This window comes from Glandiceps talaboti, chromosome 13 (assembly GCF_964340395.1).
Source record: "Glandiceps talaboti chromosome 13, keGlaTala1.1, whole genome shotgun sequence".
Classification (NCBI taxonomy): Eukaryota; Metazoa; Hemichordata; class Enteropneusta; family Spengelidae; genus Glandiceps; species Glandiceps talaboti.
The window spans coordinates 10,142,283-10,158,141 of NC_135561.1; the positions used below are offsets into that span (position 1 = coordinate 10,142,283).

The 15,859-nt window shown below is 36.0% G+C and overlaps 1 protein-coding gene across 1 annotated transcript; it reads left to right on the forward strand.

The window, feature by feature from the left end:
- Positions 1 to 5,256: 5,256 nt before the first annotated feature.
- Positions 5,257 to 15,859, forward strand: LOC144444212 (uncharacterized). The gene is made up of 12 exons (XM_078133629.1): positions 5,257 to 5,863; positions 6,520 to 6,596; positions 7,655 to 7,864; positions 10,052 to 10,286; positions 10,831 to 11,033; positions 11,869 to 11,982; positions 12,300 to 12,442; positions 13,031 to 13,151; positions 13,661 to 13,909; positions 14,312 to 14,512; positions 15,053 to 15,196; positions 15,830 to 15,859. Exons 1-12 carry the CDS (start codon positions 5,257 to 5,259, stop codon positions 15,857 to 15,859), a joined length of 2,334 nt encoding a protein of 777 aa, XP_077989755.1.

Consider the following 15,859-nt stretch of genomic DNA (forward strand, 5'->3'; position numbering starts at 1 on the left):
ACTCCCTTAATCAGCACCAAACGTTGTTCGTCCAGTCAACTAACCACAACTGTTGTAGTGATGTAACTTAGCGTAGCATCATAAGTCCTGAACTGACAAACCATATTGGACATTACATAACTGTCCCAATAAACGGTGATTTTATGAGGGACTGTGATATTGGTTAGAATTTGTGATTTAATTAACAAAGGCATGGTGTTAATGACTGTGTGGGTGACTGTGGATGAATTTTAAATTGCATCTTATACATCTCAGCCGGACTTCTAGAGTAACGTTATGACTTTGACTATACTTTGAGTGGAGGTGTAAATCGTAACGATACTATAAGAACTAGACTAGGCTAACTTTAATATCTTACAACGAAATTTAAAGTAAGGGAAGATGTTTTTCCTTTTCAGTGACAAGTTACCATGTTTGCGATTGAAATTTGATGACAAAACTGTTGTACACATATGATTGTACTTGTGAGGTTCATAGGCCTACATCTTTGAATTTCATGGGAACTTTATCATATTGCACCTAAATGCTTACATATCATAATCTAACCATTTCTGGCAGATATGTAAACTTTTATACTTGTCATTAATTTTTTTTTACACCTTATAGCGTCTTGTTAGTGTTTGTATTTTGGGTACACATTATTACTCATAATGCTTCACCAGCAACGTTAATGTACCCCATGACTCTCTGTCATGTGCCTCCCTTTTGGGCTCACTGTTAGATAGTAAGATACAGACATGCGTGCTACGCTAAGTCCCAGCACTCATTAAGAAGCCTGATAAGGCTGATGAACAACACAACGTATTACAGTCTAACTGTAAAATTATTGGATTTGGTGGAGACCTTTCCTTCCGTGATAAGCCTTATCAGTGTACATTTACAGTGTGTAAAAGAAGGTCACCCGATGTACACAAATCGAAAAAGGCTTCATCATAGAATTGTTATTCATATTTTGGCTCTTGCGCAAGTTCTCGTGGATATAGAGTCACAGAGTGGTCAAACTGATGAGAGCAAGTTCATGAGCATCTGCGCTTATGATGTATACTATGTATCATGAATGATCAATTACTCACGGAATTAATGTCGGCTATTGTCCCTAATATGTTATCATATCATTGTGAGAGAATACTACGTTATACTTATAATTACTTTTTTTTTTAAATAATCTGTTGAAAAATGAGTGAAGCTAGGAACTGAGAACGAGTCGAAGTACAGACGCCATACTAGTCCTGCTTGCATACGAATTAATTCGGGACTCGATTCTGACAATTAGAGTCAAGTCAGCAATATAGACTCGTGCACCGCCTGTAAGCAGGGCTAACGCCATGATGTGATGATAGTATTGATACGCGCGACATAAAGCAAACCACGCATTCTCAATGGCCCGATCCGAGTAAGATTCGTGACGTCGACTTTGACGGGTTAAGTTTGCTGGAACGGTATACGGTACGCAAACAGACGGATAAGTCTGTAAGCTTATAAATGTTTTCAGACACATCGATTGGTACATAATTGTGTTGGTTTTAACACATTAAAATTGTTTTATTATATTTATATAAATGTAACTCGTTTGAAACGTAAACATGGTAAGCTTATGTGGAAAAAAAACAAAAGCACACAAAACATCTTCATAAATATGTTAAAAATGGAATACTGTAGTATAACAAATTACTCACTCGCTTTTTAAATTTTTCTACATCTCAGTTCTTTGCGCGAGTATGGCGTGGTGTATTTAAGCTTAGAGGGCGCCCTTGACATGAAAATAAAAGTAATTTGTAGATACAAACATACGATTTTGTTCCAAATTTAGTACAAATAACTTGCAGTGCCAGTCATCGTGGAAACAGACAGACAAACAAGGCAATCAAATGGCAAAACAAAGAAAAAAATATATTAGTAAACAAAAAAACAAACAAACGAATAAATGCATAAATTAATTTAATAAAATAAATAAATAAATAAATAAATAAATAAATAAATATTTTTTAACAATTGATATGCTAATGTTTTCCAGTTTGTGATAATTATGATTTCATTTTTCAGTTATCAATATCATGTTACAACCGAGTCTTTTGAAATGAAAGGAACTAAAACAAAAACACTGAAATCTCTTCAAAAACGCTTTTTTTTTTACAAAAATAAAAAAAAATAGGCTAGCATGTCGGCAGAATAATAGAATCCTTCTAACTCCATGCCGGGTACAACCATACTTCACTCGCTCAGGTATATACGTATTTAATTACTTCTGATGATTGCTTTATATATATGTGTGGCGCAGTACAGTACAGTACAGTACAGTACAGTACAGTACAGTACAGTACAGTACAGTACAGTACAGTACAGTACAGTACAGGAGGGCGCCCTTCAAATGAAAATGAAAGTGGTCTTGTATGACGTGATCATGACCTCCCATATAAATGTAAAACAACGACACTTATTCGTTTCACTAAAACGTCTTTATTGTTCGAAATGAGTAAGCAAACATCTAGCATCTACTAGACTGTCATAGTGCCAGACACATATAAACAAACTAAGCATGTCACGATCAAACATGACCTTTAACCCTCGAAGAAAATGTTTAGATGCAAGATGGCGACGTAGCAACGTGTACCAGTAACGATTGTTACTTAATGAAATATCCCGGATTGCGGTACTATGTCACCAAGATTACAGACCATAATGTCGAAAAGGGAGTAGTTCAATCGACGTCGAACGTGACTGCGATCTGCGATTTCTTGACGAGATAGAGGTAAGTTTACAGAGAAGCTTGCTACGATGTACGTCGTAGATAACTGGTATGGTATTAGTAAGCACTTTGCTTGATCATGGCAGTTTGACGTCATGGGATCGCATTCAAACGGCGCATTGTACTTCACATGGATCATGAATGGATCTTTCATTGGCCAATATTGAATCCAATGATAAATGTCAATGTTTTAGAACAGAACGTTGATAAAATAGCTACTTTCCCTGTAATAAATCGTTGAATCATGAATTTAATGCCTTTATAATTAAATAAATGCATTGTTTATAGTTAGCCCACAAGCGCAAGCGACTGTGTGTTTTGTACCATGGAAAATGGTCGTACAATGTACTTCCATGAAACAAGACGTTGTAATCTGATATTATATATATATATATATTGATACTATTAATGAAGATGTTTGTCTGGAGAGAACAGTTCTCAATGCAACAGTAAAAGCAAAGCATAATCAAAAATTATAACTCAAAGCATAGACCCTCCACGGTGGAGGGTCTATGCTCAAAGAGTTTCACACGCTTCTGCGATCATCATGTTATGGATAGGCTTGGACATTACGCATGTTACGTAATGGGATGGCCAGACTAATCAACTATTTATGGGGGTTTCGTTCTGGTGTGGTTAGCTGGGAAGAACTTCCCTTCTTTCCTCAAACCGCTATCACTTCCTCAGCGATCATCAGCCAACGGATAAATATTGACGAGTATAAAGTTGGCGTCAGATTCAGATTCAGCTAGCGTCATATTGAGCGTCAGATTCAGCGTCAGATAGCCTCAGATTCGAAGATACCCGACGGCCGGACTCAATCAAAACTGAAATAATACCGTTGAGACTACACGGAAAGATTCTGCTTCACAACCTTTTGATGGGAGATGGAATGTCTCTGCTTGCACAATTTTTAAATTTTAAATTCAAATTTTTAAAAATGACAACATATTACATACGTAAACTTAGCTTTTACTCCCGGCTTTTACTGACACCATGTACATTATTGGCAAAACATATCAACCAACGAACATACAGTGGCTGAACTTGGGGCTATCAATAGCCCCATCTACACGGCACTAAAAATCCTACCTGAGGTAGGATTCAGGATAGTTTGAAGCGCGTGTAGATGCAAACGCATCCTGAACCTGTCCTGAAACCGTCCTGACTTAGGACACCTTTGAGAGGTTTCCTGAAACCCTCCTGACTTCGTCCTATAGTACTGTCAGGATGGAACGCGCGACATCTACGCTGTAACCTTCCTACGTGTAGACACAAATCTATCCTACCTCAGGTAGGATTTGGGACTGCCTCAGGTAGGACGACCTACGTGTAGATGGGGCTAATGTCTCGGTTGCAAGTATTTCAACTCTATTTCACATATTTTTCCCAAATAAAAATTGTGCAAGCAGAGACATTCCAACTTCCATCAAAAGGCTGTGAAGCGGAATCTTTCCCTGTAGTCTCAACAGTATTATTTCAGGTATGTTTGAGTCCGTCAAGTGTCTTCGGATCTGAGGCTATCTGACGCTGAATCTGACGCTCAATATGACGCTAGCTGAATCTGAATCTGACGCCAACTTTATACTCGTCCATTATTGAGATGGTCAAAGTCGATATGTACATGTAAATGTTTGCATATAATATATTGCCTAATAAGATGGTGGATTAGACTATTCCTTACGGGGGGGGGGGGGGGTGTTACTGCTATAATTGGCGAGGGAATAATTATTTTCGTGGTGGCATTTGAAGACTAATTTTAATTGATTTGTTCAGTAGTATGCTCTTTTCAGCATTAATTATACTTATCTTTTGGCAAGAATAGGTGGGATTATTTTGCTTTGCTTTCACCCCACTATCCTACAGTATGCCCACAGGGAACAAAAAGAATAAATTTTTTTTTTTCTTGCAATTTTTGAGATTTCTAATATTATTTCCTTATTTTCTCTAAGCTTTTATCTTAAATAATTTTTTTGATATTGCCATAATAAATATCATTTCCTCTGACTATTTCTTTTTTCCAATGTCCTAACATTACCACTGTCTTATCAGAATATACCAACTTTGCATTGATCAGTACATTGCTAATCCTAGAACAAACTCTCAGGCTATGTGCCCAAATAACACATTACGTTAATGTGTACTACCATGATGGTAGGGTTAGTATATGTTTACACTCACTTTGTAATGTGTTGGTAAATTTGAATAAGACAGTGAGAATGGTAAGAAATAGGGGAAAAATAGTCAGAGGAAACAATAGTTATGGTGGCATTATCAAAAAGTTTATTTGAAATAAAAGCTTAGAGAAAATAAGAAAATAATATTACAAATCTGGAAAATCACAAGAAAATAATTATTTATTCTTCCTGTTCCCTGTGGTATGGCTACAGTTTGCAAAAAAAAAGGGGGAGGGGTGATAAGGACAATCCTGACAATGTATGATACAGTCTCATAACATTCATTTAGTTTCTTCTTCTTACTTGTGTTTCAGGTGTCCATCAAATGTAATCATGTCCAAGAAAATGAAAAAGAAGGGGCCTCCCCCTTCAAAGAAAAAGGCACAGGTACCCATGGATGCGGCTGATTTGTACCCAGATCAAGACCTTGACCTTGATCTTCATACATCTACATTGAATGAGCAATTGAATGATACATATGAATTAAGTGCAAAGTTAAATAATGCTTTGCCCCTGAAGAAAAAGACTGCGGCACCGCTGAGAAAGACTGAGGCACTGCTGAGGAAGAGTAAAGTTAAGGCACAACCATTAAGGAGGACACTTGACTATGAGCAGTATGAAAGTAATTCAGATTTCAGTCTTGAAGAACCACAAGACTTTCAAAACGATTATGAAGAGGTGTCAAATATTCCGCCACCTCCTCCTCCTCCTGCTTTATCACTTGTTTCAAAAAAGCCAAAAACTCAAAAAATTCAATTCAGTTCAGTGCCTGTACAATTGGAACAACAACAACAACAACAACAACAACAACAACAGATGGTGGTGGTGGAAGATATGCCTGATGAGGATCAACCAAAGAGTCTACCTTTCTCAGCAAGAGACTTAATAGTACGAAAAGGAAAACTTACAAGTAGATTGAAAAAAAAGGCAGAAAAAAGAGGTGAGATTTGTTTGTACTCGATGTGTTAACGTTTTAGAATCCAAGCAGTAACAGATGAAGGGATCAGACTCTTCTAACAATTGCGTATATTTTGTACCATAAAATATGTGCAGGGAAATCTGGGTGTGGTTAATGTAATATTATACAAAATATACCTACTGTAGCTCTCAAACAAAATATTCTTGTCACATGTTTCTTCTTTAGAGCTGGTGAGAAGTTGTTAATGATATGAGATAGATGTAATATTCTCACATAATGAGAATCAAGAATTGTGATGGGCTTTGACGTAAACATTTTTTTAAACAGTTGAATTGCAATATAAGTTAAAAGTCATTTTAGTGCATATATTGTACAGTAGAAACTGTACACAGACTTATAACTATACAGATATAATGTTTGTATATGTATGATGACATATGTTACATGTATGAACAATACTACATATGAAAAACAAAAGATTAATCAGTCTGGCCACTAGTAGCGCTATTTCTAATGCTTGGCCAAGAAGTTAGCCCAACAATAGTTGTGTATTCAATGATTACCACATCTACAAACTACATGTAGGACTATTAACAAAACAGATCAATGTCTTTCATTATGTCATATATGTGTGTCAGTATTATAGCAATTGTTATCGCTTCTCTTTCTCTTTACAGTGGACTTTACACGATCCGACTTACTGTCAAAACTAGGAGCTGACATTACAACTCACTTCCCTATTGGTAAATTTAAGGTGAGAAACAAAGCAAGAATGAAGCACAGCAGTGTGCTCTCTAATGATAGCCAGATTTTGTTGTTGTGAGTCAAAATGATAAAAACTGGCATTTCTTGTGAGTCACCATATCGTGAGAGATAGGGTAACACCAAATATTTGTGCGTCACTAGAAGATGTGTGCATCAGTGGCATGTCAAATTAGCTAAGAGGGCACACTTTAGCACAGTGAACTGATTGTACATACAAGCAATCAGGCTAGGGAATTCAATCCAGAATGATTGCTGATCTGGATATATTTTCCAGATTGGGATAAACACGTACTTTGATTGAAATAATTATTTTGATTGGGATAACCGTTTGTATTTTTATACCCTGAAGGGGATAAAAGACCATTTAATGCCTTGATGCATGTACATGTATGTATGACATGGTGCATATTGAAATAGGTACATGTGGGTGTGTATGTTTTGTTCTTTAAAAGACCTACAAAAAAGCAATGGGTCAGTGTACATTGTCCTAGGTAAATTTTCACTACATGCATGTGAAGAGATCTGGAAATCTTCTGAGATTTCTTTCAGTGTTTCATTGACGAATAACCCAAGATTGGGATAATTGGATACTTGTTGTAAAACCAATGGTATCATCATTATCATCATCATCGTCGTCATCGACATTATAATCATCATCACCACCACCACTACCACCACCATCACCACCACCACCATCGCCACCACCACCACCATCGTCATCACCATCACCACCACTACTGCCACCATCACCACCACCATCATCATCATCATCATCATCATCATCACCACCATCATCACTATCACCACCACCACCATCATCATCATCATCACCACCACCACCATCACCACCACCATCATCACCACCACCACCATCGTCATCACCATCACCACCACCATCATCATCATCATCACCATCATCACTATCACCACCACCACCATCATCATCATCACCACATCCACCACCACCACCACCACCACCACCATTATCATCATCATCATCATCATCATCATCATCACCATCTAATGAATTACTATATTTCTTTGCAGACCTTAGCCAAGACTGGTATGCCTGATGCAAGTACTAAAAGCAAAATGAGTTTGTATGGATTAGAACAAACTACAGACATGGTGATAAAGACCTGGTTAGATAACTGGTCTGGCAAGGGTAATATGTATACCTTGATAATGCATGGATGTGTTAATATTACTGATATTGCCGTTGAATGGATCTCTCAGAGCTGTCCAAATCTAGAAACTGTAAGTTTAGTTTTTATAATAGTAAAAATACAGTTTCTCTCATAATATGAATAGTAATAATACAAGGATAACACTGAAGTAAAGCACTCTCTCTATGTGCTACACTGGTTTATATCATTCATATCAAGTGTAAAAGTATACTGTTTCTATTGGTTTATTTACAAGACTAGCATGTGGCCTTTCTAATGTGGTCAATTAGAAAATGAAACAATATACCTTTACACTTGATATGGATGCTATAGATGATTGTGGTACATGCAGAGAATGCTTTACTGGTGGTGTGGGTTGTAATAATTAGAAGAAAAAAAATTTACCTAGAAGTGAAGGAGAAAACAACATATATAATTCATATATATCATCATTAAATAAATAATAAACACAATTTTGCAAATTATGTAAAGGAACACAAATTAGTTTTATGCGTTTTTATATTGAGTTTGGTCATACTTATTACACTATTACAATCAAAAGGCACTCTTACTGAAACAAAACCATCACTTGAAAGTGGCTGAACTCAAACCTGCTATAAAGATAATAAATGGTAATTTTGCACAACTGATCACTGAAGGTGTTCAGTAGGACTTTAGGGATCATTATATGTATAAAACATAATGAGGAAGTCCCTACTAATGTATGCAATCAACAGTTTTAACAATGCCAGCTGACGGTCATGATACAATGTAACTTTTGAAGAAAAAAAATAACATCAATGGCGTTATAGCACAACTGTGCAGTTTTTTACAAATATTTATCCCTGTGCAGATCTATGCTATGGATATGTGTTCATTTGCTGAATGATTATCCAGTTTCCTATCCAGCCCTGTTTTTATCTTTGCAATATACATCTACATGATCATTTAGGTGTTGCTATGGGTGTGGTCTTGTTGCTAGACATGTTTGCATGTATTTTTTGTATGTTCATTCATTTGTCTCTTAATCCATATTGTTATCTTTGCAATATGCATAATGATTTGGCTGTTGCTATGAGTGTGGTCTTGTTGCTAGGCACATTTACATACATTTTAAAATGTTTATTCACTTGTCTATTAATCATTTATTATCTTTGCAATATGCATAATGATTTGGCTGGTGCTATGAGTGTGGTCTTGTTGCTAGGCACATTTACATGCATTTTTAAATGTTTATTCACTTGTCTATTAATCATTTGTTATCTTTACACTATGTACATTTGTTTGGCTGTTGCTATTGGAGTGGTCTTGTTGCAAGGCATATTTACATGCACTTTTTTAAATGTTCACTTGTCAAAGAATCCTTGCTATTATCTTTGTGCAATACACCATCGTTTGACTGTTGCTGTGGGCGTGGTCATGGTTGCTAGAGCCAGTTGTGTCAAAATGTTTTGAACAAAATCTGCAGACTAACACTGCTAGTGCTAGAAACATCTCATCAAATTTCAGTTTCATTGACCAACTACTTTTTGAAGATATAAGTTTTTGACCAAAATTCACATTTTTACACTCAACTTGCATATTGCTGATGAAATCATTATATGCTTAATATTTCTTCATCTATACACACCCAATGCATCCCCTTTAAATGACAGCCCAATATGCCAAGTAGCTTTGGAATTAAAGATTTTTGACCAAAAAGACACAATTAGCCCTAATTTGCATATTACTGATGGAATCATCATATGAACAAATCTTAAGCTACACACCCCTAAGAATGTTCTGACCAAATGTCAGACCAATCTGCCCAGTTTTTGTCCAAAAATGACTTTTTACCCAAATCACACACCTAGTGATGCAATCATTTTGCTTTGAATACTTTCCCACCTAGACACCAAAACTAATGTCCCCATCAAATATAAGGCAATCAGTCTAGCAGTTTTTGAGTTTAAGTCGTCCACACACACACACACACACACACACACATCGCACCATACCTATAGCACTGAAACTTATCAGTTCATGTTCTAAACATAATGTAATGCAATACAATACAATGCAATACAGCAAATTTATGATATGATACTGTAGTACGATACCACAATGCAGTGCAGTACAATAGTATAAAACACACTTATATTAACATTTTTCAGGAAATTTAACTGCTTTCCTGGAAAAAGAAAAGAAAAGAAAATGAAATATACACATAAATGAAAAAAAAAACTTAACAAACACAAACAACATGATAAATTTCATATTTTTCTTTTTGAACTAACAGGTGATCTTCAGTGGTTGTCGTAATTTAACAGAGCGTTCTGTCATAGCACTCCTGAAACACTGTCCTAAACTACAGTACTTGTCAGTTGTTGGGTCATCTGTATCTTCCATACCAGTAGGAGCAAGCCGTCTTTTGAATTTAAACGTCAAAGGATGTCCTGTACATACCCCAATGAAGGACTCACTTGAACCAAGACATGTTGATGTACCTAAGTTTGTAGGGGACTACTATGCAGGTGAGATCACTTCTTAAAATCCCACTAAATCTAGCACAGCATATTCTGTGTACCAAAGTTTCACCTATTTCACATTAAAGCTTTTCAAGATGCAATACAATGACATGTATTCATGTCTGTAAATTGCTTATTCCCTTCAATGTAAAAGTAAAACATCTCATGAATATTCATTGTTCAATCATGAATATTTCTGCTGACTCCCATGATGCAATGTGGCTCACAGTAAAGATACCCTAACAAGGCACAAAGATCAACTTGAGGTTTCTCATAAATCTCAAGTAAATGTAGGTGATGTAAAATCATGAAATGAGACTTAAGAACCCGTGTATAATTTATCAAAATGTCACTTTCCTGGAATGGTGTTCCTTTTCAATTTATAATCCAAAATAAATTATTAATACCACTTTCCATTCATATTACCACTACAACTGTTTACAGCTGATGACTATAGGTATAGTAATCAGCCTGCCAAAAATATGTGAATAAATTTATGTCATCCGTCTGCTAATAACCCATCTATTTTCGTCACGAACACAAACACCAGCTGATAAAACAAAAACATATCCAGCTTACAAGATGGTGATGATGGACGTTGGTAGTGGAATCAAAAGAGAATTTCTCAACAAGATGAACTTCACGTCAGGAGAGCAGGGTAAAATGTGCAATCTGTATCTTGATTGGGTACCTAAGAGTCAGCTGATCAAGGATACACCAATCACATACACTGTATTAGAGGTGAAAAGCAAGGTATGGAATATTTTGCTTTAAATTGAAACCTCAATTTTTTTATGTTGATAAAAGCTTCAAAAACTCAAACACTTAACTGGTAATTTGGTTTACAGAAAATGCACTTTTGGCAAACTAAGATATCCACAAACTAAAAGTCTTTACCCAACTACCGGTATGTTTGATAGTAGTTAGCTCTTTGTCGATTGAAGTACCCTACATGTCATGGGCTTCTGTCATATTACCAATGTGATAAAATGGCATGAATAGAATATAATCACTAGTTGAAATAGATTATACACATTATGTAAATTGTGGTAAGATACAAAATTCATTCATGTGCTATTCATAATTTATCTTTCAGTTGAATTGTATACTTATTCATTGGCATCAGTTTTGAAAATATGGCGTCACTTTTATAAACATGTGGTTATGTATGTGCAAATTTCACCAGGTTTTGTTGAGCTGTTGTCTAGATTATGAGACAACAATGATAGATCATTTTATCATGTTTTTATTTTTAGAAGTTTGTAACTTTGGAATTTATCCATTTTTATCTATTAGTTTTAATACTCTGAAGAAGGCAACTGTTGCGTTGCCAAAATGTCGGTTTTGATAAAGATCATCAGAAGATTATAGTGACTGGTCAAGACATCTTTAATTTCTACCTTACATTTTGCCAACATTTTGATGTACTCCCACCCACTTATTTTAACTTCAATTGTCGTATTTGGACTGAGTTTATTTCTTGGACCAATACATAATAATAATACTAATAGAAAATCACTGCAGATATTCAAATACATGACTTGTGTGAATGTTTTTGTGATGTCATGTGTTTCTATTTTCTTCACAGACTGTTCTTGATTTGTTTACCAGTGAACGTTGTGTCTACTTGCTGACCTTTGACCTCGATGATCAACAAGCAGCTGACAAATGTGCACAGACAATGGGAAGTGTATTAGTTCAGGTAAAATAATCTGTTGCTGCATTCCTATGGAAAGACAAAAGATTGCATTAAATGGCCACTAGGAGTGCTATTCAACAGCAAATTTGTGAATGGAAACTATGGGCCAGAATCAATCAGTACTGTAGTTGACTTTGAATATCATCACTTCACAACATTTCTTGGCAATTGATGATAACATTTCATTACTTCAAATAGTTTTGCTTCTTTTTTTATTACAAGTCATTCCAGTTTCAAAGCAACCAGTGCATTAATGCTGTTCAGGATGACTATGTATGTTATATATAATATTTATATTTTTTTAATATTTATTTTGGTAGAGTCCTCGTTGTTTCTTTGTGATAGTTGGCACTCATCAAGGCAAGGTTGACTCTGGCAAAGTAACAAAACTTACCAGTGATATCAAGAGTAAGATGGCTGCTTGGAGATTGAAGTTAACAAAGAAACGAGACATCATAGAAAAGTTAGTCAAAATGTTGACCTTTATTTGCTAATTTAAATAATCATCTGACTAGCTGTCTGTCTGTCTGTCTGGCTGCCCCTTATGTTGTCTGCCAGTCTTGTGAGCTTCCTGTCTGGCTGTCTGTCTGACTGTCTGACTGTCTGACAGTCTCTTTCCATCTGGCTGGCTGTCTGTCTGTCTGTCTGTCTGACTGTCTGTCTGGCTGCCACTCATACCGTCTGCCAGTCTTGTGAAGTTCCTGTCTGTCTGTCTGTCTGGGCTGGCTGTCTGGCTGTATGTCTGTCTCTGTCTGTCTTGCTGTCTGTCTGTCTGGCTGCCCCTCATGTTGTCTGCCAGCCTTGTGAACTTCCTGTCTGTCTGTCTGTCTGGCTGGCTGGCTGTCTGGCTGGCTGTCTCTTTCTCTCGAGAAAGAATAGAAAAGAATAGTCCATTTAACAGTAAAACATTACGTTTGCTCACTCTTTCTCAATATTGGAAAGAAGAAGTAATTCATAATCAGGTTGTCAATGAAGATATTGTTTGTTCAGCAATCCACTTTCTCTGTAATTTTTTCTCTTTGTGTGATATACAAATATTGTTTTATTATAGTGACATTGATGATCCGATGTTCTCAGTCCAGATGCTGTACAGTAGAATACAGAATGTATTGATATCATCTGAACACTGTAATGACATTGATGTGTATGCTGTCAATACTGTGTCTGGGGAGGTAAGGAGAGGGGTGTGGGTGCATGAGATGGGAGGGAGAGGCTAAAGAGTGTTAAAGAAAAAAAAGGGTGCGGGGGGGGTGGGGGTGGTACTATTGAAGAAAGTATGGGAAAATAGATGCCTGAAGGAGGGAGTGAAGGATAAAATAAAAAAGTGTATTCAAAGAAGAGGAGAAGGAGAGATAAAAGTGTGAAGGGAGAGGAAAGGGGGGGGGGACAAAAAGAGGGAAGGATTGAGAGAATTGAAGCAAGAAAGAGAATCAAGGGAATTAAAGGGAGCTATAGCGTAAGATCAGTGAAGGAAAGAGGGAGATGAGGAAGGGATGGCAGAGGAGAAAAAGAGAAGTGGTAGAGAGAAAGGGAGGGATGAAGAAAGAGGAAGTGTTTCCATGACATTGACTTAACAAAGAAGTCATGATCTTATGTGTTATTGCCTTTTGGGTTCAAAGTATATACCTGGTAGTGTGTGTGTGTTATTAATTTAAAATTAAATTTTATACTCTTTCTACAGGGAATTGACAAGCTACATGATGATCTTATCAAAATCAAGAAAAAAATTGACCGAGTATTTCCACAGCATGTCAAATTTTCTAAGGAATTTGTAGATGAAGCTGAATCCTTTCTGAGTGTGCCACAGAAAACGTCTAAGAAAATACTTCCTTTAACAGATCAAGATTTTTTCTTTGGAGGTTGGAATAAACAGATGGAACTTCATACAGTCAATGTGCCTGAAAAGATATTAGAAATATTACACATGATGGTAAGTATTGATGTATGGATCAGTGATCACATGTTGATCACATGATAATATTAGTTCATCACATGCATGATGACATCATGGTTTGAAGTTCACAAGACAGCTTTGTCATAGAGGTGATTTTGAGAGAATTTGAGACAGGATGGGAGACTGATAAACACATCTATAGACAGAGAGACAAAGGGAGGGACAGACATAAGACAGGTAAGAGAAAAGTAATAAAATATAACTCAATAAAATTTAAAAAAAAAAAAAAAAAGTTTGGAAGGAGGTACAAAGCATGGATTATAAAAAAAACAATTTCATGTAAATGGCTTGAAGTCACATTTTCCCATTTTTGTCGTATAATTTGTAATTTCCTTCTTTGTGTCTTTGTATACATTTACCTACTTATATCTTCTCTAGGGGAAAGTACTATTCTTTAAAGATGTTGACGAAAAGCCAGTCATATTTGAAATTCCGTGGTTTGTAAAGATTCTCAATACACTGCTTGATGATACTCCAAATACTAACAAAGCAAACGTGGCTGAATTTGGTGAGGGTACACCAGTCTGGACAATGGAATCTATTCAACAGAAACTGAGTACACTGATGCCAGCTGATCAGGTAGGTCTTTTCAGTTATAGTTACTGGTAGATTATTATTGTGTTTTCAAGGCCACTGACCCATGCGAAGGTGTAACAGAACAAAAAAACAAAGGAAATTACAGATATGCACATAGAGGCATGATTAACAAAGGTTGACTTTCATTTCAACAGATTTGTTCTGGTTTAGCAACCTGATACACATCAATGTGAGATTTAGCATAGATGGAGATGTAGAATACAAGCATTTTTTAAGAGTTTAGTGTGCTATGTAACTGCCATATAACACGTCTGTTCACTGAGTTCTGTAAGTTTCTTCAGCATACATATTAAAGAACAACAGTCATATGATTCACATAGTCACATATATCACATATATCTCAGGGTTTCACCAATAAGGATAATCAAACAAACTTTTGTTTATGAGCTCAAATTTACATGATTTACGGCAGAAGAAATGATCTCATACGTACGAACCAAGGACAAAATTGTTGTCAGGACTTACTATTTTGGTAAATATTTGATGACATTTATTCTTTATCCAACTGTTTCTCATCACCAGATTGTTGACTTGGTACCATTACTACAAGATCTGGGACTCTGCATCAAAGTTTCTGTTCATAAAAACAACAGACCTGAAAATGACGACTCACCAATAATGATGTTTATGTATCCAACACTTCAGTCTCAGATTCCAGAACTTTTGGTGAGTATCGGACTGTTTTCTTTGGGCTGACTACAACTTTAGGCGAGTTGTTTTCATTGGTAATTAACACTAAGGCCCTAAGGTATTGATATATATGTATTTATATGCATAAACCCATCTATGCTTAGGTGTTAGATTAATAGTTTAATGTACTACTAAGATAAAAAGCTAAATTCTTATACTTAACCCCTCACCACCCCCACCACCCATCTAAGTAAATTGGTCAAAATCGCAAATTGCTTCAAACCACATGTCAATTCCAAATCGGTATGTAGAAGTATGTAGTGCTAAGTGAGTATGCAGTGAGGAAAAAATAGGTCTTTTGGGGATCCTTTATTTTATTTTAGTGCAAAATTCTTCCATTTCTCAATTTGGCATTTTTTAAAGAAATATTTGTATAATAGGGGTACAAAACAATTTACATCCATAAAAAGTGAAATCAATTTTGTAGGATGAGACCTAAACTGGGTCAAACCCCCGCCCCCTCCCCCTCCCCCTCCCAAAGTAAAATAATTTTAGTTGTTTTTATACTACATTGAATTATTGATCTCACCCCTTAGATTAGTAAGTGTCTATATGCAAGTATCTTTCCTAAGTTTCATATTTATTTATTTATGTATTCATTTATTATAGGACCAGGTACTAGAACTTTTTATACAGTAA